Raw genomic sequence first — 26,274 nt, forward strand, 5'->3', positions numbered from 1 at the left:
ACAAAGTGACATTAAAGTGGCTTAAACTGCCCCAAAAATGGCATTCAAGTGACCAAAAATGGCACTGAAGTGTCTGGACCCGCCCAAAATGCCTGAAACTGCCCCAAAACCGCCTCAAGCGCCCTGAAATTGGGGTAAAAAGAGACAAAGTTACGGTAAAGGGAAAGTGACATTAAAGTGGCTTAAACTGCCCCAAAAATGGCATTCAAGTGTCTGAAATGGGCCAAAAACGCATTAAAGTGATCAAAAGTGGTATTAAAGTGGCTTAAACTGCCCCAAAAATGACATTAAAGTGACCAAAAGTGACACTGAAGTGTCTGGACCCACCCAAAATGCCTGAAACTGCCCCAAAACCGCCTCAAACTGCCCCAAAACCACCTGGAACCACCCAAACCCACCTAAAACTGCCCCAAAACTGCCTGAAACTGCCCCAAAACCCATCTGGAACCACCCAAAAGTGCCTGAAACTGCCCCAAAACCGCCTTGAACGCCCTGAAATTGGGGTAAAAAGAGACAAAGTTACAGTAAAGGGAAAGTGACATTAAAGTGGCTTAAACTGCCCCAAAAATGGCATTCAAGTGACCAAAAATGGCATTAAAGTGACCAAAAGTGACACTGAAGTGTCTGGACCCGCCCAAAATGCCTGAAACTGCCCCAAAAGTGCCTGAAACTGCCCCAAAACCACCTGGAACCACCCAAACCCACCTAAAACTGCCCCAAAACCGCCTCAAGCGCCCTGAAATTGGGGTAAAAAGAGACAAAGTGACATTAAAGTGGCTTAAACTGCCCCAAAAATGGCATTCAAGTGACCAAAAATGGCATTAAAGTGACCAAAAGTGACACTGAAGTGTCTGGACCCGCCCAAAATGCCTGAAACTGCCCCAAAAGTGCCTGAAATTGCCCCAAAACCACCTGGAACCACCCAAACCCACCTAAAACGGCCCCAAAACCGCCTCAAGCGCCCTGAAATTGGGGTAAAAAGAGACAAAGTGACATTAAAGTGGCTTAAACTGCCCCAAAAATGGCATTCAAGTGACCAAAAATGGGCCAAAACCGCATTAAAGTGACCAAAAGTGGTATTAAAGTGGCTTAAACTGCCCCAAAAATGACATTAAAGTGACCAAAAGTGACACTGAAGTGTCTGGACCCACCCAAAAGTGCCTGAAACTGCCCCAAAACCGCCTCAAACGCCCTGAAAATGGGGTAAAAAGAGACAAAGTTACGGTAAAGGGAAAGTGACATTAAAGTGGCTTAAACTGCCCCAAAAATGGCATTCAAGTGACCAAAAATGGGCCAAAACCGCATTAAAGTGACCAAAAGTGGTATTAAAGTGGCTTAAACTGCCCCAAAAATGACATTAAAGTGACCAAAAGTGACACTGAAGTGTCTGGACCCGCCCAAAATGCCTGAAACTGCCCCAAAAGTGCCTGAAATTGCCCCAAAACCCACCTGGAACCACCCAAAACCGACTGAAACTGCCCCAAAACCCATCTGGAACCACCCAAACCCACCTAAAACTGCCCCAAAACCCACCTGGAACCACCCAAAACCGACTGAAACTGCCCCAAAACCGCCTCAAGCGCCCTGAAATTGGGGTAAAAAGAGAGAAAGTGACATTAAAGTGGCTTAAACTGCCCCAAAAATGGCATTCAAGTGACCAAAAATGGGCCAAAACCGCATTAAAGTGACCAAAAGTGGTATTAAAGTGGCTTAAACTGCCCCAAAAATGGCATTAAAGTGACCAAAAGTGACACTGAAGTGTCTGGACCCGCCCAAAATGCCTGAAACTGCCCCAAAAGTGCCTGAAACTGCCCCAAAACCACCTGGAACCACCCAAACCCACCTAAAACTGCCCCAAAACTGCCTGAAACTGCCCCAAAACCCATCTGGAACCACCCAAAAGTGCCTGAAACTGCCCCAAAACCGCCTTGAACGCCCTGAAATTGGGGTAAAAAGAGAGAAAGTTACGGTAAAAGGAAAGTGACATTAAAGTGGCTTAAACTGCCCCAAAAATGGCATTAAAGTGACCAAAAGTGACACTGAAGTGTCTGGACCCGCCCAAAATGCCTGAAACTGCCCCAAAACCGCCTGAAACTGCCCCAAAACCACCTGGAACCACCCAAACCCACCTAAAACTGCCCCAAAACCGCCTCAAGCGCCCTGAAATTGGGGTAAAAAGAGACAAAGTGACATTAAAGTGGCTTAAACTGCCCCAAAAATGGCATTAAAGTGACCAAAAATGGGCCAAAACCGCATTAAAGTGACCAAAAGTGGTATTAAAGTGGCTTAAACTGCCCCAAAAATGGCATTCAAGTGACCAAAAATGGCATTAAAGTGACCAAAAGTGACACTGAAGTGCCTGGACCCGCCCAAAATGCCTGAAACTGCCCCAAAAGTGCCTGAAACTGCCCCAAAACCACCTGGAACCACCGAAACCCACCTAAAACTGCCCCAAAACCGCCTGAAACTGCCCCAAAACCCATCTGGAACCACCCAAAAGTGCCTGAAACTGCCCCAAAACCGCCTTGAACGCCCTGAAATTGGGGTAAAAAGAGACAAAGTTACGGTAAAGGGAAAGTGACATTAAAGTGGCTTAAACTGCCCCAAAAATGGCATTCAAGTGACCAAAAATAGGCCAAAAACGCATTAAAGTGACCAAAAGTGGTATTAAAGTGGCTTAAACTGCCCCAAAAATGACATTAAAGTGACCAAAAGTGACACTGAAGTGTCTGGACCCGCCCAAAATGCCTGAAACTGCCCCAAAAGTGCCTGAAATTGCCCCAAAACCACCTGGAACCACCGAAACCCACCTAAAACTGCCCCAAAACTGCCTGAAACTGCCCCAAAACCCATCTGGAACCACCCAAAAGTGCCTGAAACTGCCCCAAAACCGCCTTGAACGCCCTGAAATTGGGGTAAAAAGAGACAAAGTTACGGTAAAGGGAAAGTGACATTAAAGTGGCTTAAACTGCCCCAAAAATGGCATTCAAGTGTCTGAAATGGGCCAAAAACGCATTAAAGTGATCAAAAGTGGTATTAAAGTGGCTTAAACTGCCCCAAAAATGACATTAAAGTGACCAAAAGTGACACTGAAGTGTCTGGACCCACCCAAAATGCCTGAAACTGCCCCAAAAGTGCCTGAAACTGCCCCAAAACCACCTGGAACCACCCCAAACCCATCTGGAACCACCCAAAAGTGCCTGAAACTGCCCCAAAACCGCCTTGAACGCCCTGAAATTGGGGTAAAAAGAGACAAAGTTACAGTAAAGGGAAAGTGACATTGAAGTGGCTTAAACTGCCCCAAAAATGGCATTAAAGTGACCAAAAATGACATCGAAGTGACTGAAACAGCCTCCAAACTCTCGAAACTGCCTGGAAAACCCCAAATCCACGTGAAATCCTCCAAAAACCACCTGGAAGTGTTGGAAACTGCCCCAAAACCGCCTCAATTTTTCCCCCTAAAAGAGGATTCCGGATTCGGGAGCTCCTTTTTCCCTCAGTTTTCACCCCAAAAAGGCTCCAGAATTCCCTTTTTTTCCCCCTCACATTTTTCCCTCAAAAAACCTCCAGGATCCCCTTCCCCACCCCAAAAGAGATTCAGGGATCGGGACCCCCTTTTTCCCCACAATTTTTTTTTTCCCCCAAAACAGGAGCTTTAGGGGTTGGGGAGCCCCTTTTTCCCCTCAAAACAACAAAAAAAAAAGGTCTCTCGGCGGTTCTAAAATCCCCGTTTTTTCCCCCAAAAAAGGAGCCCCTCCCTCATTCCTCACCTCCCGCCGCCAGGGGGCGCCGTTTTCCCGCCTCTCTCCCTCAGGCCCCGCGCGCGCGCAGTGCGGTCGGACCGTACCACCCTGAGGGGAACGCGCGGGGGGGAGGGGGGGGGAAACAACGACGACACGGGACGAGTCCATTGCGAGCCGAACCCGGGGAGGTGTCCGGGAGGCCCCGGGGCCGCTGGTTGGTGAGGGGGGAGCTTTGGGGGGGTCTTTGAAGGGGTTTTGAGGGGGTCTCTGGTGGGGTTTTTGTGGGGGAAAAAATTGAGGGGGGAAAAGAGAGTCCGGATATCGGGGTTGTGTTTGGGACACGGCGGGCTGGGGAGAAGGGAGGGCGGAGAGGTGGGAATGGAGGGGGATTGAAGGGGAAACGGGGTCCCGGAGCGGTTCTGAGGGGATTCTGAGGGGAAAAAGGGGTCCTGGGGTAGTTTTGAGGGGGATTCTGAGGGGAAAAAGGGGTCCCGGGGTAGTTTTGAGGGGGATTCTGAGGGGAAAAGGGGGCTCTGGACATTTAAATTCTGTGTTTTGGGGATCTTGGAGCTTCTGAGTTTCTGGTTTGGGGAGAATTCTGAGGGAAAAGGGAGTCCCGGAGCTGTTTTTGGGAGGATTCTGAAGGGAAAAGGGGGTTTCGGACACTTAAATCCTGTGTTTTTGGGATCTTGGAGCTTCAGAGTTTCTATTTTTGGGGGAAACTGAGGGGAAAAGGGAGTCCCGGAGCTGGTTTTGGGTGGATTCTGAGGGGAAAAGGGGGCTCTGGACACTTAAATCCTGCTTGTTGGGGATCTTGGAGCTTCTGAATTTCTATTTTGGGGGGATTCTGAGGGAAAAGGGAGTCCCAGAGCTGTTTTTGAGGGGAAACTGAGGGAAAAAGGGGGTTTCGGACACTTAAATCCCCTTTTTGGCGAACTTGGGATTTCTCAGTTTCTATTTTGGGGAGAATTCTGGGGGGAAAAAGGGGTCCCGGATCTGTTTTTGGGAGGAAACTGAGGGGAAAAGGGGTCCCGGGGTAGTTTTGAGGGGGATTCTGAGGGGAAAAGGGGGCTCTGGACACTTAAATCCTGCTTGTTGGGGATCTTGGAGCTTCTGAATTTCTATTTTGGGGAGAATTCTGAGGGAAAAGGGGGTCCCAGAGCTGTTTTTGGGGGGATTCTGAGGGGAAAAGGGGGTTTCGGACACTTAAATCCTGTTTTTTTGGGATCTTGGAGCTTCAGAGTTTCTATTTTGGGGGGAAACTGAGGGGAAAAGGGAGTCCCGGAGCTGTTTTTGGGAGGAAACTGAGGGGAAAAGGGGGCTCTGGACATTTAAATCCTGTGTTTTGGGGATCTTGGAGCTTCTGAGTTTCTGTTTTGGGGAGAATTCTGAGGGAAAAGGGAGTCCCGGAGCTGTTTTTGGGAGGATTCTGAGGGGAAAAGGGGGTTTCGGACACTTAAATCCTGGTTTTTTTGGGATCTTGGAGCTTCTGAGTTTCTATTTTGGGGGGAATTCTGAGGGAAAAGGGGTCCCAGAGCTGTTTTTGGGGGGATTCTGAGGGGAAAAGGGGGTTTCGGACACTTAAGTCCTGTTTTTTTGGGATCTTGGAGCTTCTGAGTTTCTATTTTGGGGGGAAACTGAGGGGAAAAGGGGGTTTCGGACACTTAAATCCCCTTTTTGGCGAACTTGGAATTTCTCAGTTTCTATTTTGGGGAGAATTCTGAGGGGAAAAGGGGTCCCGGGGTAGTTTTGAGGGGGATTCTGAGGGGAAAAGGGGGCTCTGGACATTTAAATCCTGTTTTTTGAGGATCTTGGAGCTTCTGAGTTTCTGTTTTGGGGAGAATTCTGAGGGAAAAGGGAGTCCCGGAGCTGTTTTTGGGAGGATTCTGAGGGGAAAGGGGGGTCCGGGACCCCTGAGTGCTTTTTTGGGGTCTCCTTTGGGGGGATTTTGGGGTCTCCTTTGGGGGGGTTTTCCTGGGGGGATTTTGGGGTCCCTGGGCGGATTTTGGGGTCTCCTTTGAAGAGATTTTGGGGTCCCTGGGCGGATTTTGGGGTCTCCTTTGAGGGGATTTTATGGGGGGATTTTGGGGTCTTCTTTGGGGGGGGCTTCCTGGGGGATTTTGGGGTCCCTGGGGGGATTTTGGGGTATCTGGGGGGATTTTGGGGTCCCTGGGGGAGTTTTGGGGTCTCCTTTGGGGGGATTTTGGGGTATCTGGGGGGATTTTGGGGTCTCCTTTGGGGGGTTTCCTTTGGGGGGATTTTGGGGTCCTTGGGGGAGTTTTGGGGTCTCCTTTGGGGGGATTTTGGGGTCCCTGGGGGGATTTTGGGGTCTCCTTTGGGGGGGTTCCTGGGGTGATTTTGGGGTCTCCTGGGGGAATTTTGGGGTCTCTCATGGGGGGGTTTCCTGGGGGGATTTTGGGGTCTCGGGGGGGTTTTGGGGTCTCCTTTGGGGGGATTTTGGGGTCCCTGGGGGAGTTTTGGGGTCCCTGGGGAGATTTTGGGGTCTCTGGGGGGATTTTGGGGTCTCCTTTGGGGGGGACTTCCTGGGGGATTTTGGGGTTTCCTTTGGGGGGATTTTGGGGTCCCTGGGGGAGTTTTGGGGTCTCCTTTGGGGGGATTTTGGGGTCCCTGGGGGGATTTTGGGGTCTCCTTTGAGGGGATTTTGGGGTCCCTGGGGGGATTTTGGGGTCTCCTTTGGGGGAATTTTGGGGTCCCTGGGGGGATTTTGGGGTCTCCTTTGGGGGGATTTTATGGGGGGATTTTGGGGTCTCCTTTGGGGGATTTTGGGGTCCCTGGGGGGATTTTGGGGTCTCCTTTGGGGGGGTTCCTGGGGGGATTTTGGGGTCTCCTGGGGGAATTTTGGGGTCTCTCATGGGGGGGTTTCCTGGGGGGATTTTGGGGTCTCGGGGGGGTTTTGGGGTCTCCTTTGGGGGGATTTTGGGGTCCCTGGGGGAGTTTTGGGGTCCCTGGGGAGATTTTGGGGTCTCTGGGGGGATTTTGGGGTCTCCTTTGGGAGGATTTTGGGGTCCCTGGGCGGATTTTGGGGTCTCCTTTGAGGGGATTTTATAGGGGGATTTTGGGGTCTCCTTTGGGGGGTTTCCTTTGGGGGGATTTTGGGGTCCTTGGGGGAGTTTTGGGGTTTCCTTTGGGGGGATTTTGGGGTCCCTGGGGGGATTTTGGGGTCTCCTTTGGGGGGGTTCCTGGGGTGATTTTGGGGTCTCCTGGGGGTATTTTGGGGTCTCTCATGGGGGGGTTTCCTGGGGGGATTTTGGGGTCTCTCGGAGAGTTTTGGGGTCTCCTTTGGGGGGGTTTTCCTGGGGGGATTTTGGGGTCCCTGGGGGGATTTTGGGGTCTCCTTTGAGGGGATTTTCTGGGGGGGGTTTTGGGGTCTCCTTTGGGGGGGGCTTCCTGGGGGGATTTTGGGGTCTCGGGGGGGTTTTGGGGTCTCTCATGGGGGGATTTTGGGGTCTCCTTTGGGGGGTTCCTGGGGTGATTTTGGGGTCCTTTGGGGAGTTTTGGGGTCTCCTTTGGGGGGGTTTATTGGGGGGATTTTGGGCTCTCTGGGGGGATTTTGGGGTCTCTTATGGGGGGGGGGGGTTCCTGGGGGGATTTTGGGGTCTCCTTTGGGGGGATTTTGGGGTCCCTGGGGGGATTTTGGGGTCTCCTTTGGGGGGGTTCCTGGGGTGATTTTGGGGTCTCCTGGGGGAATTTTGGGGTCTCTCATGGGGGGGTTTCCTGGGGGGATTTTGGGGTCTCGGGGGGGTTTTGGGGTCTCCTTTGGGGGGATTTTGGGGTCCCTGGGGGAGTTTTGGGGTCCCTGGGGAGATTTTGGGGTCCCTGGGGGGATTTTGGGGTCTCCTTTGGGGGGGACTTCCTGGGGGATTTTGGGGTTTCCTTTGGGGGGATTTTGGGGTCCCTGGGGGAGTTTTGGGGTCCCTGGGGAGATTTTGGGGTCCCTGGGGGGATTTTGGGGTCTCCTTTGAGGGGATTTTGGGGTCCCTGGGGGAGTTTTGGGGTCTCCTTTGGGGGGATTTTGGGGTCCCTGGGGGGATTTTGGGGTCTCCTTTGGGGGGATTTTGGGGTCCCTGGGGGGATTTTGGGGTCTCCTTTGGGGGGATTTTGGGGTCCCTGGGGGGATTTTGGGGTCTCCTTTTGGGAGGTTTCCTGGGGGGATTTTGGGGTATCTGGGGGGATTTTGGGGTCTCCTTTGGGGGATTTTCCTGGGGGGATTTTGGGGTCTCCTTTGGGGGTATTTTGGGGTCTCTCATGGGGGGGTTTCCTGGGGGGATTTTGGGGTCTCTCGGAGAGTTTTGGGGTCTCCTTTGAGGGGATTTTCTGGGGGGGGTTTTGGGGTCTCCTTTGGGGGGGGCTTCCTGGGGGGATTTTGGGGTCTCGGGGGGGTTTTGGGGTCTCTCATGGGGGGATTTTGGGGTCTCCTTTGGGGGGTTCCTGGGGTGATTTTGGGGTCCTTTGGGGAGTTTTGGGGTCTCCTTTGGGGGGGTTTATTGGGGGGATTTTGGGCTCTCTGGGGGGATTTTGGGGTCTCTTATGGGCGGGGGGGGGTTCCTGGGGGGATTTTGGGGTCTCCTTTGGGGGGATTTTGGGGTCCCTGGGGGGATTTTGGGGTCTCCTTTGGGGGGATTTTGGGGTCCCTGGGGGGATTTTGGGGTCTCCTTTGGGGGGATTTTGGGTCCCTGGGGGGATTTTGGGGTCTCCTTTTGGGAGGTTTCCTGGGGGGATTTTGGGGTATCTGGGGGGATTTTGGGGTCTCCTTTGGGGGGATTTTGGGGTCCCTGGGGGGATTTTGGGGTCTCCTTTGGGGGGGTTCCTGGGGTGATTTTGGGGTCTCCTGGGGGAATTTTGGGGTCTCTCATGGGGGGGTTTCCTGGGGGGATTTTGGGGTCTCTCGGAGAGTTTTGGGGTCTCCTTTGGGGGGGTTTTCCTGGGGGGATTTTGGGGTCCCTGGGCGGATTTTGGGGTCTCCTTTGAGGGGATTTTATGGGGGGATTTTGGGGTCTTCTTTGGGGGGGGCTTCCTGGGGGATTTTGGGGTCCCTGGGGGGATTTTGGGGTATCTGGGGGGATTTTGGGGTCCCTGGGGGGATTTTGGGGTCTCCTTTGGGGGGGTTTCCTGGGGGGATTTTGGGGTCTCCTTTGGGGGGATTTTGGGGTCCCTGGGGGGATTTTGGGGTCTCCTTTGGGGGGATTTTGGGGTCCTTGGGGGAGTTTTGGGGTCTCCTTTGGGGGATTTTGGGGTATCTGGGGGGATTTTGGGGTCTCCTTTGGGGGGGTTCCTGGGGTGATTTTGGGGTCTCCTGGGGGAATTTTGGGGTCTCTCATGGGGGGGTTTCCTGGGGGGATTTTGGGGTCTCTCGGAGAGTTTTGGGGTCTCCTTTGGGGGGGTTTTCCTGGGGGGATTTTGGGGTCCCTGGGCGGATTTTGGGGTCTCTCATGGGGGGATTTTATGGGGGGATTTTGGGGTCTTCTTTGGGGGGGGCTTCCTGGGGGATTTTGGGGTCCCTGGGGGGATTTTGGGGTATCTGGGGGGATTTTGGGGTCCCTGGGGGAGTTCTGGGGTCTCCTTTGGGGGGATTTTGGGGTATCTGGGGGGATTTTGGGGTCTCCTTTGGGGGGTTTCCTTTGGGGGAATTTTGGGGTCCTTGGGGGAGTTTTGGGGTCTCCTTTGGGGGATTTTGGGGTCTCTGGGGGGATTTTGGGGTCTCCTTTGGGGGGGTTTCCTGGGGGGATTTTGGGGTTTCCTTTGGGGGGATTTTGGGGTCCCTGGGGGGATTTTGGGGTCTCCTTTGGGGGGGTTCCTGGGGTGATTTTGGGGTCTCCTGGGGGAATTTTGGGGTCTCTCATGGGGGGGTTTCCTGGGGGGATTTTGGGGTCTCTCGGAGAGTTTTGGGGTCTCCTTTGGGGGGGTTTTCCTGGGGGGATTTTGGGGTCCCTGGGGGGATTTTGGGGTCTCCTTTGAGGGGATTTTCTGGGGGGATTTTGGGGTCTCCTTTGGGGGGTTTCCTTTGGGGGGATTTTGGGGTCCTTTGGGGAGTTTTGGGGTCTCCTTTGGGGGGGTTTATTGGGGGGATTTTGGGCTCTCTGGGGGGATTTTGGGGTCTCTTATGGGGGGGGGGGGGGTTCCTGGGGTGATTTTGGGGTCTCGGGGGGGTTTTGGGGTCTCCTTTGGGGGGATTTTGGGGTATCTGGGGGGATTTTGGGGTCTCTTTTGGGGTCCCTGGGGGGATTTTGGGGTCTCGGGGGGGTTTTGGGGTCTCCTTTGGGGGGATTTTGGGGTCCCTGGGCGGATTTTGGGGTCTCCTTTGAAGAGATTTTGGGGTCCCTGGGCGGATTTTGGGGTCTCCTTTGAGGGGATTTTATGGGGGGATTTTGGGGTCTTCTTTGGGGGGGGCTTCCTGGGGGATTTTGGGGTCCCTGGGGGGATTTTGGGGTATCTGGGGTGATTTTGGGGTCCCTGGGGGAGTTCTGGGGTCTCCTTTGGGGGGATTTTGGGGTATCTGGGGGGATTTTGGGGTCTCCTTTGGGGGGTTTCCTTTGGGGGGATTTTGGGGTCCCTGGGGGGATTTTGGGGTCCCTGGGGAGATTTTGGGGTCTCTGGGGGGATTTTGGGGTCTCCTTTGGGGGGGTTTCCTGGGGTGATTTTGGGGTCTCCTGGGGGAATTTTGGGGTCTCTCATGGGGGGGTTTCCTGGGGGGATTTTGGGGTCTCGGGGGGGTTTTGGGGTCTCCTTTGGGGGATTTTGGGGTCTCTGGGGGGATTTTGGGGTCTCCTTTGGGGGGGTTTCCTGGGGGGATTTTGGGGTCTCCTTTGGGGGGATTTTGGGGTCCCTGGGGGGATTTTGGGGTCTCCTTTGGGGGGATTTTGGGGTATCTGGGGGGATTTTGGGGTGTCTGGGGGAGTTCTGGGGTCTCCTTTGGGGGGTTTCCTTTGGGGGGATTTTGGGGTCTCTCGGAGAGTTTTGGGGTCTCCTTTGAGGGGATTTTCTGGGGGAATTTTGGGGTCTCCTTTGGGGGGGTTTCCTGGGGGGATTTTGGGGTCCCTGGGGGAGTTTTGGGGTCCCTGGGGAGATTTTGGGGTCTCTGGGGGGATTTTGGGGTTTCCTTTGGGGGGAGTTTTGGGGTTCCTGGGGTGATTTTGGGGTCTCCTGGGGGAATTTTGGGGTCTCTCATGGGGGGGATTTTGGGGTGAGGGGTCTGCACTCCCCCAACCCCCGTCCCCTTTTCCCCTCGCAGGAGATGCTGCGGCGCGTTTTGGGGGGGGGTCTCCGGGGGGGAGGGGCAGCAGGACCCCCCCGTCCCCCCGCCCGCGCCGCCGCCGACCAAACCCCCCCGGACCTGGCGCGGGAGCGCTGCAAGGCCGTCACCTCCTTCTACCACCAGCCCGCCATCGACGCGGCCGCCGAGAGGGTGAGACCCCTCCCCAAAGCCGGGGAGACCCCGCCCCAAATGCCGGGAGAAAACCCCCACATCCGGGGAGCCGTTTTGGGGCGTTTTCGGGGCGTTTTGGGGCCGTTCTGGGGGATTTGGGAGTGATTTTTGGGGCCATTTTGGGGTCAATTTTTGAGCCATTTTGGGGCCATTTTTGGGGGTCTCTGGGAGGGATTCTGGGGCCATTTTGGGGTCAATTTTTGAGCCATTTTGGGGCCACTTTTGGGGGGATTTTGGGGCCATTTTGGGGGTCCCTGGGAGAGATTTTGGGGCCATTTTAGGGCCATTTTGGGTCCATTTTGGGGCCATTTTTGGAGGTTTCTGGGAGAGATTTTGGGGCCATTTTAGGGCCATTTTGGGTCCATTTTGGGGCCATTTTTGGGGGTCCCTGGGAGAGATTTTGGGGCCATTTTAGGGCTGTTTTGGAGCCATTTTGGGGCCATTTTTGGGGGTCTCTGGGAGGGATTTTGGGGCCGTTTTGGGGTCAATTTTTGCATCCATTTTGGGTCTATTTTGGGGGGATTTTGGGGCCATTTTGGGGGTCCCTGGGAGAGATTTTGGGGCCATTTTAGGGCCATTTTGGGTCCATTTTGGGGCCATTTTTGGGGGTCTCTGGGAGAGATTTTGGGGCCATTTTAGGGCTGTTTTGGGTCCATTTTGGGGCCATTTTTGGGGGTCTCTGGGAGGGATTTTGGGGCCATTTTGGGGTCAATTTTTGAGCCATTTTGGGGCCATTTTGGGGGGATTTTGGGGCCATTTTGGGGGTCCCTGGGAGAGATTTTGGGTCCATTTTAGGGCCATTTTGGGTCCATTTTGGGGCCATTTTTGGGGGTTTCTGGGAGGGATTTTGGGGCCATTTTGGGGTCAATATTTGAGCCATTTTGGGGCCATTTTTGGGGGGATTTTGGGGCCATTTTGGGGTCAATTTTTGGGTCCATTTTGGGGCCATTTTTGGGGGTCTCTGGGAGGGATTTTGGGGCCATTTTGGGGTCAATTTTTGAGCCATTTTGGGCCACATTTGGGGGGATTTTGGGGCCATTTTGGGGTCAATTTTTGGGTCCATTTTGGGGCCATTTTTGTGGGTCCCTGGGAGGGATTTTGGGGCCATTTTGGGGTCAATTTTTGGGTCCATTTTGGGGCCATTTTTGTGGGTCCCTGGGAGGGATTTTGGGGCCATTTTGGGGCCATTTTGGGGTCAATTTTTGAGCCATTTTGGGGCCATTTTTGGGGGTCTCTGGGAGGGATTCTGGGGCCATTTTGGGGTCAATTTTTGAGCCATTTTGGGCCACATTTGGGTCCATTTTGGGCCATTTTGGGGTCAATTTTTGGGTCCATTTTGGGGCCATTTTTGTGGGTCCCTAGGAGGGATTTTGGGGCCATTTTGGGGTCAATTTTTGAGCCATTTTGGGGCAATTTTTGGGTGTCCTTGGGACATTTTTGGGGGATTTTGGGTCCATTTTGGGGCCACTTTTGGGTGTCCTTGGGAGGGATTTTGGGGTCAATTTTTGGGTCCATTTTGGGGCCATTTTTGAGGACATTTTTGGGGGTCTCTGGGAGGGATTTTGGGGCCATTTTGGGGTCAATTTTTGAGCCATTTTGGGGCCATTTTTGGGGGTCTCTGGGAGAGATTTTGGGGCTGTTTTAGGGGCATTTAGGGGTCACTTTTTGGGGGATTTTGGGGCCATTTTGGGATCAATTTTTGGAGCCATTTTAGGAGGATTTTGGGGCCATTTTTGGGGGTCTCTGGGAGGGATTTTGGGGCCATTTTGGGGTCAATTTTTGAGCCATTTTGGGGCCATTTTGGGGGGATTTTGGGGCCATTTTGGGGGTCCCTGGGAGAGATTTTGGGGCCATTTTAGGGCCATTTTGGGTCCATTTTGGGGCCATTTTTGGGGGGTTCTGGGAGGGATTTTGGGTCAATTTAGGGGTCAATTTTTGAGCCATTTTGGGGCCACTTTTGGGGGGATTTTGGGGCCATTTTGGGGTCAACTTTTGGGTCCATTTTGGGACCATTTTTGTGGGTCCCTAGGAGGGATTTTGGGGCCATTTTGGGGCCATTTTGGGGTCAATTTTTTGAGCCATTTTGGGCCACTTTTGGGGCCATTTTGGGGCCATTTTGGGGTCAATTTTTGAGCCATTTTGGGGCAATTTTTGGGTGTCCTTGAGACATTTTTGGGGGATTTTGGGTCCATTTTGGGGCCACTTTTGGGTGTCCTTGGGAGGGATTTTGGGTTCAATTTTTGGGTCCATATTAGGGGGATTTTGGGGCCATTTTGGGATCAATTTTTGGGGCCATTTTGGGGCCACTCCACCAGCCCGCCATCGACGCGGCCGCCGAGAGGGTGAGACCCCTCCCCAAATCCGGGGAGACCCCGCCCCAAATGCCGGGAGAAAACCCCCACATCCAGGGAGCCGTTTTGGGGCGTTTTCGGGGCGTTTTGGGGCCGTTCTGGGGGATTTGGGAGTGATTTTTGACTCATTTTTGGGGGTCTCTGGGAGGGATTTTGGGGCCATTTTGGGGTCAATTTTGGAGCCATTGTGGGGCCATTTTTGGGGGTCTCTGAGAGAGATTTTGGGGCTGTTTTAGGGGCATTTAGGGGTCACTTTTTGGGGGATTTTGGGTCCATTTTGGGGTCAATTTTTGGAGCCATTTTAGGAGGATTTTGGGGCCATTTTTGGGGGATCCCTGGGAGAGATTTTGGGGCCATTTTAGGGCCGTTTTGGGTCCATTTTGGGGTCCATTTTTGTGGGCCCCTGGGAGGGATTTTGGGGCCATTTTGGGGTCAATTTTTGAGCCATTTTGGGGCCATTTTTGGGAGTCTCTGGGAGGGATTTTGGGGCCATTTTAGGGCCATTTTGGGTCCATTTTGGGGCCATTTTTGTGGGTCCCTGGGAGGGATTTTGGGGCCATTTTGGGGTCAATTTTTGAGCCATTTTGGGCCACTTTTGGGGGGATTTTTGGGTCCATTTTGGGGTCAATTTTTGGGTCCATTTTGGGGCCATTTTTGTGGGTCCCTGGGAGGGATTTTGGGGCCATTTTGGGGTCAATTTTTGAGCCATTTTGGGCAATTTTTGGGTGTCCTTGGGACATTTTTGGGGGATTTTGGGTCCATTTTGGGGCCACTTTTGGGTGTCCTTGGGAGGGATTTTGGGTTCAGTTTTTGGGTCCATATTAGGGGGATTTTGGGGCCATTTTGGGATCAATTTTTGGGGCCATTTTGGGGCCACTCCACCAGCCCGCCATCGACGCGGCCGCCGAGAGGGTGAGACCCCTCCCCAAAGCCGGGGAGACCCCGCCCCAAAGCCGGGAGAAAACCCCCACATCCGGGGAGCCGTTTTGGGGCGTTTTCGGGGCGTTTTGGGGCCGTTCTGGGGGATTTGGGAGTGATTTTTGGGGCCATTTTGGGGTCAATTTTTGAGCCATTTTGGGGCCATTTTTGGGGGTCTCTGGGAGGGATTTTGGGGCCATTTTGGGGTCAATTTTTGAGCCATTTTGGGCCACTTTTGGGGGGATTTTGGGGCCATTTTGGGGTCAATTTTTGGGTCCATTTTGGGACCATTTTTGTGGGTCCCTGGGAGGAATTTTGGGGCCATTTTGGGGCCATTTTGGGGTCAATTTTTGAGCCATTTTGGGGCAATTTTTGGGTGTCCTTGGGACATTTTTGGGGGATTTTGGGTCCATTTTGCGGCCATTTTTGGGGGTCCTTGGGAGGAATTTTGGGGTCAATTTTTGGGTCCATTTTGGGGGTCATTTTGGGGGGATTTTGGGGCCACTTTTAGGTGTCCTTGGGAGGGATTTTGGGTTCAATTTTTGGGTCCATATTAGAGGGATTTGGGGGCCATTTTGGGGTCGAATTTTGAGCCATTTTGGGGCCATTTTTTGGGGTCCTTGGGAGGGATTTGGGGCCATTTTGGGGTCAGTTTTTGAGCCATTTTGGGGCCATTTTGGGGCTTTTTGGGGCCATTTTTTGGGGGTTTTTGGGGCCATTTTTGGGGCCGATTGGGGGGCATTTTGGGTCCATTTTTGAGGGAGTTTTGGGTCCATTTTTAGGGGGATTTTGGGGCCATTTTTGCGGGGATTTTGGGAGAAATTTGGGGACTCCCCCATCCGGATTTGGGGGGGACCCCAAAATCGCCTCTTTTTGCCCCAAATCCAGCCCTCGGTGCGCCTGACCCCCACCACCATGCTGTACTCGGGGCGCTCACAGGACGGCAGCCACATCCTGGTGAGGGGGGACCCCGAAATTTGGGGGTGAAAGGAGGGGGGGACCCCAAAATTTGGGGATAAAAGGAGTGGGGGGGACCCCAAAATTTGGGGGTGAAAAGAGTGGGGGGGACCCCAAAATTTGGGGGTGAAAGGAGGGGGGGGACCCCGAAATTTGGGGGTGAAAGGAGGGGGGGGGGACCCCAAAATTTGGGGGTAAAAGGAGGGGGGGACCCCAAAATTTGGGGGATGAAAGGAGGGGGGGTCCCCAAAATTTGGGGATGAAAGGAGGGGGGGACCCCAAAATTTGGGAGTAAAAGGGGAGGGGGACCCCAAAATTTGGGGATAAAAGGAGTGGGGGGACCCCAAAATTTGGGAAGGAGGGGGGGTCCCCAAAATTTGGGGGTTCCAAGTAGGAAGAGACCCCAAAATTTGAGGGATGAAAGGAGGGGGGTGCCCCCAAAATTTGGGGATAAAAGGAGGGGGGGACCCCAAAATTTGGGGATAAAAGGAGGGGGGGACCCCAAAATTTGGGGGTGAAAGGAGGGGGGTGCCCCCAAAATTTGGGGGTGAAAGGAGGGGGGGTCCCCAAAATTTGGGGGTAAAAGGAGTGGGGGGTCCCCAAAATTTGGGGGGGTCCGAGCAGGAGGAGACCCCAAAATTTGGGGATGAAAGGAGTTGGAGGACCCCAAAATTTGGGGGTGAAAGGAGGGGGGGGGACCCCAAAATTTGGGAGTAAAAGGAGGGGGGGGGACCCCAAAATTTGGAGGTCGAAATAGGAAGAGACCCCAAAATTTGGGGGTGAAAAGAGTGGGGGTGTCCCCAAAATTTGGGGGTGAAAGGAGGGGGGGACCCCAAAATTTGGGGGGGTCCGAGCAGGAGGAGACCTCAAAATTTGGGGATGAAGAGTGGGGGGGGACCCCAAAATTTGGGGGATGAAAGGAGTGGGGGGGACCCCAAAATTTGGGGGTGAAAGGAGGGGGTGCCCCCAAAATTTGGGGGTAAAAGGAGTTGGAGGGTCCCCAAAATTTGGGGGATGAAAGGAAGGGGGGACCCCAAAATTTGGGAGTAAAAGGGGAGGGGGACCCCAAAATTTGGGGATAAAAGGAGTGGGGGGACCCCAAAATTTGGGAGTAAAAGGAGGGGGGGACCCCAAAATTTGGGGGTGAAAGGAGTTGGAGGGACCCCAAAATTTGGGGGTAAAAAGAGTGGGGGGGTCCCCAAAATTTGTGGGTTCCAAGTAGGAGGAGACCCCAAAATTTGGGGATGAAAGGAGGGGGGGGGGACCCCAAAATTTGGGGGTGAAAAGAGTGGGGGGTCCCCAAAATTTGGGGGTAAAAGGAGTGGGGGGGACCCCAAAATTTGGGGGTGAAAGGAGGGGGTGTCCCCAAAATTTGGGGGTTCCAAGTAGGAAGAGACCCCAAAATTTGGGGATGAAAGGAGTGGGGGGGACCCCAAAATTTGGGGATAAAAGAAGTGGGGGGTCCCCAAAATTTGGGGGTAAAAGGAGGGGGGGGACCCCAAAATTTGGGGTTCGAAGTAGGAAGAGACCCCAAAATTTGGGGATAAAAGGAGTGGGGGGGACCCCAAAATTTGGGGGTGAAAGGAGTTGGAGGGTCCCCAAAATTTGGGGATGAAAGGAAGGGGGGACCCCAAAATTTGGGAGTAAAAGGGGAGGGGGACCCCAAAATTTGGGGATAAAAGGAGTGGGGGGACCCCAAAATTTGGGAGTAAAAGGAGGGGGGGTCCCCAAAATTTGGGGATAAAAGGAGTGGGGGGACCCCAAAATTTGGGAGTAAAAGGAGGGGGGGTCCCCAAAATTTGGGGGTGAAAGGAGGGGGGGACCCCAAAATTTGGGGGTGAAAGGGGAGGGTGCCCCCAAAATTTGGGGATAAAAGGAGAGGGGGGTCCCCAAAATTTGGGGGCTTTGGGGATCCAATTAGGAGGAGCCCCCAAAATTTGAGGGGGTGGGGGAGGGGTTTGGAGGGTCCCCAAAATTTGGGAATGAACCCCAAAATTGGGGGGGGGGGGGGTGGGGGGGGGGGAGCGCGTGCTTTTCAAAGTGTTGTTGAAGGAGCTCAAAATTTGGGTGAAAACCTCCAAGATTCGGGGTTTTGGCGGCCGAGGGAATTCCCTAAAATCCCAGGGAGATCCGAGGGGTTTGGGAAAATGTCGGGAATGAACCAAAATCGGGGTTTTTTGGCCCAGAAAAGCGCCCGGTACCTGCAGCAGGAGCTGCCCGTGCGCATCGCCCACCGCATCCAGGGCTTCCGCAGGCTGCCCTTCATCATCGGCTGCAACCCCACCATCCTGCACGTGGTGAGCCCCCAAAAATCCCTGGGGGGGTCCCAAAAATTCCGGGGAATCCCAAAAATTCCAGGGAATCCCAAAAATCCCCTCGAGAATCGGAAATTCTGGGCGGAATCGGTGAAATTTGGGGGATTTTGGGGGCGTTTCTCGGTTGGGTTTGAGGCCTCCCCCAGCCCCATCCTGCACGTGGGGAGCCCCCAAAAATCCCTGGGGGGTCCCAAAAATCCCTGGGGGGGTCCCAAAAATCCCCAGGGGGGTCCCAAAAATTCCAGGGAATCCCAAAAATCCCCGCAGGAATCGGAAATTCTGGGCGGAATCGGTGAAATTTGGGGGATTTTGGGGGCGTTTCTCGGTTGGGTTTGAGGCCTCCCCCAGCCCCTTCCTGCACGTGGTGAGCCCCCAAAAATCCCTGGGGGGTCCCAAAAATCCCGGGGGGGTCCCAAAAATTCCAGGGAATCCCAAAAATTCCAGGGAATCCCAAAAATCCCCGCGGGAATCGGAAATTCTGGGCGGAATCGGTGAAATTTGGGGGATTTTGGGGGCGTTTCTCGGTTGGGTTTGAGGCCTCCCCCAGCCCCATCCTGCACTTGGGGAGCCCCCAAAAATCCCTGGGGGGTCCCAAAAATCCCTGGGGGGGTCCCAAAAATCCCGGGGGGGTCCCAAAAATTCCGGAGAATCCCAAAAATCCCCGCGGGAATCGGAAATTCTGGGCGGAATCGGTGAAATTTGGGGGATTTTGGGGGCATTTCTCGGTTGGGTTTGAGGCCTCCCCCAGCCCCTTCCTGCACGTGGTGAGCCCCCAAAAATCCCTGGGGGGGTCCCAAAAATCCCTGGGGGGTCCCAAAAATTCCGGGGAATCCCAAAAATTCCAGGGGATCCCAAAAATCCCCGTGGGAATCGGAAATTCTGGGCGGAATCGGTGAAATTTGGGGGATTTTGGGGGCGTTTCTCGGTTGGGTTTGAGGCCTCCCCCAGCCCCATCCTGCACGTGGGGAGCCCCCAAAAATCCCTGGGGGGGTCCCAAAAATTCCGGGGAATCCCAAAAATTCCCGGGAATCCCAAAAATCCCCGCGAGAATCGGAAATTCTGGGCGGAATCGGTGAAATTTGGGGGATTTTGGGGGCGTTTCTCGGTTGGGTTTGAGGCCTCCCCCAGCCCCATCCTGCACTTGGGGAGCCCCCAAAAATCCCTGGGGGGTCTCAAAAATCCCTGGGGGGTCCCAAAAATTCCAGGGGGGTCCCAAAAATCCCTGGGGGGTCCCAAAAATCCCGGGGGCAGTTCCAAGAATCCCTGGGGGGACCCCAAAATTTTCTGGGGATCCCAAAATTTCCCGGGTGTCCCCAATGTCCAGAGGTGTCCTGGGGTGTCCTGGGGGTGTCCTGGGGTGTCCAGAGGTGTCCTGGGGTGTCCTGGGGGTGTCCTGGGGTGTCCTGGGGTGTCCTGGGGGTGTCCCCAATGTCCAGAGGTGTCCTGGGGTGTCCTGGGGTGTCCAGGGGGTGTCCAGGGGTGTCCTGGGGTGTCCTGGGGGTGTCCTGGGGTGTCCTGGGGTGTCCCCAATGTCCAGGGGTGTCCAGGGGTGTCCAGAGGTGTCCTGGGGTGTCCTGGGGGTGTCCTGGGGTGTCCCCAATGTCCAGGGGTGTCCTGGGGTGTCCTGGGGGTGTCCTGGGGTGTCCCCAATGTCCAGAGGTGTCCTGGGGGTGTCCTGGGGGTGTCCTGGGGTGTCCTGGGGTGTCCAGGGGGTGTCCAGGGGGTGTCCAAGGGGTGTCCTGGGGGTGTCCAGGGGTGTCCCCAATGTCCTGGGGGTGTCTTGGGGGTGTCCTGGGGGTGTCCAGGGGTGTCCTGGGGTGTCCTGGGGGTGTCCTGGGGTGTCCTGGGGTGTCCTGGAGTGTCCCCAATGTCCAGGGGGTGTCCAAGGGGTGTCCAAGGGGTGTCCTGGGGTGTCCTGGGGTGTCCCCAATGTCCAGAGGTGTCCTGGGGGTGTCCTGGGGTGTCCAGGAGGTGTCCTGGGGTGTCCTGGGGTGTCCCCAATGTCCAGGGGGTGTCCTGGGGTGTCCAAGGGGTGTCCTGGGGGTGTCCTGGGGTGTCCCCAATGTCCAGGGGGTGTCCTGGGGTGTCCTGGGGGTGTCCTGGGGTGTCGTGGGGTGTCCTGGAGTGTCCCCAATGTCCAGGGGGTGTCCAAGGGGTGTCCAGAGGTGTCCTGGGGTGTCCTGGGGTGTCCAGGAGGTGTCCTGGGGTGTCCCCAATGTCCAGGGGGTGTCCTGGGGTGTCCTGGGGTGTCCCCAATGTCCGGCGGTGACGCCGTCCCCTCGTGTCCCCTCCCCCAGCACGAGCTGTACATCCGCGCCTTCCAGAAACTGAGCGACTTCCCCCCGGTGAGTCACACCTGGCACAGCTGGCACAGCTGTGTGTCACCTGTGTGTCACCTGGCACACCTGGCACACCTGTGTGGCACCTGGCACACCTGTGTGTCACCTGTGTGTCACCTGTGTGGCACCTGTGTGTCACCTGGCACACCTGTGTGTCACCTGTGTGTCACCTGGCACACCTGGCACACCTGTGTGTATCTCACCTGTGTCACACGTGTGTCTCACCTGTCAGATCCAGGTGCGCGCTGACGAGGCTCAGTGCTCTGTGTGTGTCACACCTGTGTCACACCTGTCACACCTGTGTCACACACGTCTGTGTCTCACCTGTCACACCTGTCACACCTGTGTCACACGTGTGTGTGTCACACCTGTCTCACCTGTCTGTGTCACACCTGTCTGTGTCACACCTGTGTCACACCTGTCACACCTGTCACACCTGTGTGTGTCACACCTGTGTCACTCCTGTGTCACACGTGTGTCTCACCTGTCAGATCCAGGTGCGCGCTGACGAGGCTCAGTGCTCTGTGTGTGTCACACCTGTCACACCTGTCTGTGTCACACCTGTCACACCTGTGTCTCACCTGTCTGTGTCACTCCTGTGTCACACCTGTCACACCTGTCTGTGTCACTCCTGTGTCACACCTGTCACACGTGTGTCTCACCTGTCAGATCCAGGTGCGTGCTGATGAGGCTCAGTGCTCTGTGTGTGTCACACCTGTCACACCTGGCACACCTGTGTCACACCTGTCACACCTGTGTGTGTCACACCTGTCACACCTGTGTCTCACCTGTCAGATCCAGGTGCGCGCTGACGAGGCTCAGTGCTCTGTGTGTGTCACACCTGTCACACCTGTCTGTGTCACACCTGTGTCACACCTGTCACACCTGTCACACCTGTCTGTGTCACACCTGTCACACCTGTCACACCTGTGTCACACCTGTCTGTGTCTCACCTGTCACACGTGTGTCTCACCTGTCAGATCCAGGTGCGTGCTGACGAGGCTCAGTGCTCTGTGTGTGTCACACCTGTCACACCTGTCACACCTGTGTGTGTCACACCTGTCTGTGTCACACCTGTCTCACCTGTCAGATCCAGGTGCTTGCCGACGAGGCTCAGTGCTCTGTGTGTGTCACACCTGTCACACCTGTCTGTGTCACACCTGTGTCACACCTGTCACACCTGTCTGTGTCACACCTGTCTGTGTCACACCTGTCTCACCTGTCTCACCTGTCAGATCCAGGTGTGTGCTGACGAGGCTCAGTGCTCTGTGTGTGTCACACCTGTCACACCTGTCTGTGTCACACCTGTCACACCTGTGTCGCACCTGTCACACCTGTGTCTCACCTGTCTCACCTGTCAGATCCAGGTGTGTGCTGACGAGGCTCAGTGCTCTGTGTGTGTCTCACCTGTCACACCTGTCTGTGTCACACCTGTGTCACACCTGTCACACCTGTCTGTGTCACACCTGTCTGTGTCACTCCTGTGTCACACCTGTGTCTCACCTGTCAGATCCAGGTGCGCGCTGACGAGGCTCAGTGCTCTGTGTGTGTCACACCTGTCACACCTGTGTCACACCTGTGTCACACCTGTGTCTTACCTGTCACACCTGTGTGTGTCACACCTGTGTCTCACCTGTGTCTCACCTGTCACACCTGTCACACCTGTGTCACACCTGTGTCACACCTGTGTCACACCTGTCTCACCTGTCTGTGTCACACCTGTCTGTGTCACACCTGTGTCACACCTGTCACACCTGTCACACCTGTGTGTGTCACACCTGTGTCACTCCTGTGTCACACGTGTGTCTCACCTGTCAGATCCAGGTGCGCGCTGACGAGGCTCAGTGCTCTGTGTGTGTCACACCTGTCACACCTGTGTCACACCTGTCACACCTGTGTCACACCTGTGTCTCACCTGTCTGTATCTCACCTGTCTCACCTGTCACACCTGTCAGATCCAGGTGCGTGCCGATGAGGCTCAGTGCTCTGTGTGTGTCTCACCTGTCACACCTGTCTGTGTCACACCTGTGTCTTACCTATCACACCTGTGTGTGTCACACCTGTGTCTCACCTGTGTCTCACCTGTCACACCTGTGTGTGTCACACCTGTCAGATCCAGGTGCGCGCTGACGAGGCTCAGTGCTCTGTGTGTGTCTCACCTGTCACACCTGTCTGTGTCACACCTGTGTCACACCTGTCACACCTGTCACACCTGTGTCACACCTGTCTGTGTCTCACCTGTCACACCTGTCACACCTGTGTCACACCTGTCTGTGTCTCACCTGTCTCACCTGTCACACCTGTCAGATCCAGGTGCGCGCTGACGAGGCTCAGTGCTCTGTGTGTGTCACACCTGTCACACCTGTCACACCTGTGTCACACGTGTGTGTGTCACACCTGTCTGTGTCTCACCTGTCACACCTGTCACACCTGTGTGTGTCACACCTGTCACACCTGTGTCTCACCTGTCTCACCTGTGTGTGTCACACCTGTCACACGTGTGTCTCACCTGTCACACCTGTCAGATCCAGGTGCGCGCTGACGAGGCTCAGTGCTCTGTGTGTGTCACACCTGTGTCACACCTGTCTGTGTCTCACCTGCGTGTGTCACACCTGTGTCACACCTGTGTCACACCTGTCTGTGTCACACCTGTGTGTGTCTCACCTGTCAGATCCAGGTGCGCGCTGACGAGGCTCAGTGCTCTGTGTGTGTCACACCTGTCACACATGTCACACCTGTGTCACACCTGTCACATCTGTCTGTGTCACACCTGTCACACCTGTGTCTCACCTGTCTCACCTGTCAGATCCAGGCGCGTGCCGATGAGGCTCAGTGCTCTGTGTGTATCACACCTGTCACACCTGTCTGTGTCACACCTGTGTCTCACCTGTCACACCTGTCACACCTGTCACACCTGTGTCACACCTGTCACACCTGTGTGTGTCACACCTGTCACACCTGTCACACCTGTCACACCTGTCACACCTGTGTCACACCTGTCACACCTGTGTGTGTCACACCTGTCACACCTGTCACACCTGTCACACCTGTCACACCTGTCACACCTGTCTGTGTCTCACCTGTCTCACCTGTCAGATCCAGGTGCTTGCCGACGAGGCTCAGTGCTCTGTGTGTGTCACACCTGTCACACCTGTCTGTGTCACACCTGTGTCACACCTGTCACACCTGTGTGTGTCACACCTGTCAGATCCAGGTGTGTGCTGACGAGGCTCAGTGCTCTGTGTGTGTCACACCTGTCACACCTGTGTGTGTCTCACCTGTCAGATCCAGGTGCGTGCCGACGAGGCTCAGTACTGCGCGTTGCTGCGGCAGCTGCTCGAGGACCACAAGGACGTGGTGACGCTGCTGGCGGAGGGGCTGCGCGAGTGCCGCCGGCACATCCAGGTAACCCTGCGCACCTGGCAGCCGGGGCAGCTCACCTGGGCACACCTGGGCACACCTGGGCACACCTGGGCACACCTGGCACGGGTAATGGCACCTGGGACACACCTGGGATGGGTAATTACACCTGGGACACACCTGGGCACACCTGGCACGGGTAATGGCACCTGGGGCACACCTGGGATGGGTAATCACACCTGGGACACACCTGGGCACACCTGGGCACACCTGGGATGGGCAATCGCACCTGGGCACACCTGGGACACACCTGGGATGGGTAATCACACCTGGGACACACCTGGGACACACCTGGGCACACCTGGGCACACCTGGGGCACACCTGGGACACACCTGGGGCATACCTGGGGCACACCTGGGGCACACCTGGGACATACCTGGGGCATACCTGGGGCACACCTGGGCACACCTGGGCACACCCAGAGCACACCTGGGACACACCTGGGGCACACCTGGGGCATACCTGGGCACACCCAGGACACACCTGGGGCACACCTGGGGCACACCTGGGGCATACCTGGGCACACCCAGGGCACACCCAGAGCACACCTGGGGCACACCTGGGCACACCTGGGGCACACCTGGGGCACACCTGAGACACACCTGGGCACACCTGGGGCACACCTGGGCACACTCGGGGCACACCTGGGACACACCTGGGCACACCTGGGGACACCTGAGACACACCTGGGCACACCTGGGACACACCTGGGCACACCCGGGGCACACCTGGGACACACCTGGGGCACACCTGAGACACACCTGGGCACACCTGGGGCACACCTGGGCACACCTGGGCACACCTGGGGCACAGTTGGGTCACACCTGGGCACACCTGGGGCACACCTGGGACACACCTGGGGCACACCTGGGGCACACCTGGGACACACCTGGGGCATACCTGGGGCACACCTGGGCATACCTGGGCACACCTGGGCACACCTGGGGCACACCTGGGCACACCTGGGGCACACCTGGGGCACACCTGGGCACACCCGGGACATACCTGGGCACACCCGGGCACACCTGGGCACACCTGGGCACACCTGGGACACACCTGGGCACACCTGGGGACACCTGGGCACACCTGGGGCACACCTGGGCACACATGGGCACACCCGGGACACACCTGGGGCACACCTGGGCACACCTGGGCACACCTGGGCACACCCAGGGCACACCTGGGCACACCTGGGCACACCCAGGGCACACCTGGGCACACCTGGGCACCCCTGGGCACAGCAGCCGAGTGAGCCCCGCCCCTCCCCCGCCGCAGGACGAGCGGCTGCTGCGGCCGTTCCTGGACAAGACGCTGACCTCGCGCCTGGGCATGCGGATGCTGGCGGCGCATCACCTGGCACTGCACGAGGACAAGGTACCTATGGGGCACCTATAGATCCCCTATAGATCCCCTATAGATCCCCTATAGATCACCTGGCACTGCACGAGGACAAGGTACCTATGGGGCACCTATAGATCCCCTATAGACCCCTATAGATCACCTGGCACTGCACGAGGACAAGGTACCTATGGGGCACCTATAGATCCCCTATAGACCCCTATAGATCACCTGGCACTGCACGAGGACAAGGTACCTATGGGGCACCTATAGATCCCCTATCGATCCCCCATAGATCCCGCTATAGATCCCCTATGGATCCCCTATGGATCCCCTATAGATCCCCCCTGGATCCCCCATGGCTCCCCTATGGCTCCCCTATGGCTCCCCTATGGCTCCCCTATGGATCCCTATGGATCCCCTATGGATCCCGTACCGAGCCCTTTTCCCGCAGCCGGATTTCGTTGGCATCATCTGCACCCGCCTGTCGCCCAAGAAGCTCATCGAGAAGTGGGTGGACTTCGCCAGGTGAGGGGGGCACCTGCCCGGGGCACACCTGGGCACACCTGGGCACACCTGGGGGCACCTGGGGGCACCCAGAGCACACCTGGGCACACCTGGGGGCACCTGGGCACACCTGGGGCACACCTGAGCACACCTGGGGCACACCTGGGCACACCTGGAGGTACCTGGAGGCACCTGGGGGCACGGTGACGTCACCTGGGGGCACCTGGGCACACCTGGGCACACCTGGGCACACCTGGGCACACCTGGAGGTACCTGGAGGCACCTGGGGGCACGGTGACGTCACCTGGGCACACCTGGGGGCACACCTGGGCACACCTGGGCACACCTGGGGGCACCTGGGCGCACCTGGGGGCACCTGGGGGCACAGTGACATCACCTGGGCACACCTGGGGGCACGGTGACGTCACCTGGGGGCACCTGGGCACACCTGGGCACACCTGGGCACACCTGGGGGCACAGTGACATCACCTGGGCACACCTGGGGGCACCTGGGGGCACCTGGGCACACCTGGGCACACCTGGGGGCACCTGGGCACACCTGGGGGCACCTGGGGCACACCTGGAGGTACCTGGGGGCACCTGGGGGCACGGTGACGTCACCTGGGGGCACCTGGGCACACCTGGGAACACCTGGGGCACACCTGGGGGCACCTGGGGCACACCTGGGGGCACCTGGGCACACCTGGGAGCACCTGGGGGCACCTGGGCACACCTGGGCACACCTGGGAGCACCTGGGGACACCTGGGGGCACCTGGGCACACCTGGGCACACCTGGGGGCACCTGGAGGCACCTGGGGGCACCTGGGCACACCTGGGCACACCTGGGGGCACCTGGGCATACCTGGGCACACCTGGGCACACCTGGGGGCACAGTGACATCACCTGGGCACACCTGGGGGCACAGTGACGTCACCTGGGC

The 26,274-nt window shown here is 56.2% G+C and overlaps 1 protein-coding gene across 2 annotated transcripts in view; it reads left to right on the plus strand.

Annotated features, from left to right (window-relative positions):
• Window positions 1-3,892: 3,892 nt before the first annotated feature.
• BCKDK (branched chain keto acid dehydrogenase kinase) overlaps window positions 3,893-26,274 on the plus strand; it is a 31,918-nt gene continuing 9,536 nt past the window's right edge. Inside the window, exons 1-8 of one of the 2 annotated variants that reach the window (XM_082300180.1) lie at window positions 3,893-3,957; window positions 10,993-11,166; window positions 15,345-15,413; window positions 17,600-17,710; window positions 20,026-20,073; window positions 23,353-23,472; window positions 24,764-24,862; window positions 25,281-25,354. In XM_082300180.1, coding sequence (XP_082156306.1) covers window positions 10,996-11,166; window positions 15,345-15,413; window positions 17,600-17,710; window positions 20,026-20,073; window positions 23,353-23,472; window positions 24,764-24,862; window positions 25,281-25,354 — 692 coding nt within the window. In that variant the 5' untranslated portion in view covers window positions 3,893-3,957; window positions 10,993-10,995. Of the gene's footprint in view, window positions 3,962-10,992; window positions 11,167-15,344; window positions 15,414-17,599; window positions 17,711-20,025; window positions 20,074-23,352; window positions 23,473-24,763; window positions 24,863-25,280; window positions 25,355-26,274 lie in introns of both variants that reach the window. The other variant, XM_082300181.1, reaches the window with a different exon arrangement.

This window comes from Coloeus monedula (assembly GCF_965178545.1).
Source record: "Coloeus monedula genome assembly, chromosome: 37".
NCBI lineage: Eukaryota > Metazoa > Chordata > Aves > Passeriformes > Corvidae > Coloeus > Coloeus monedula.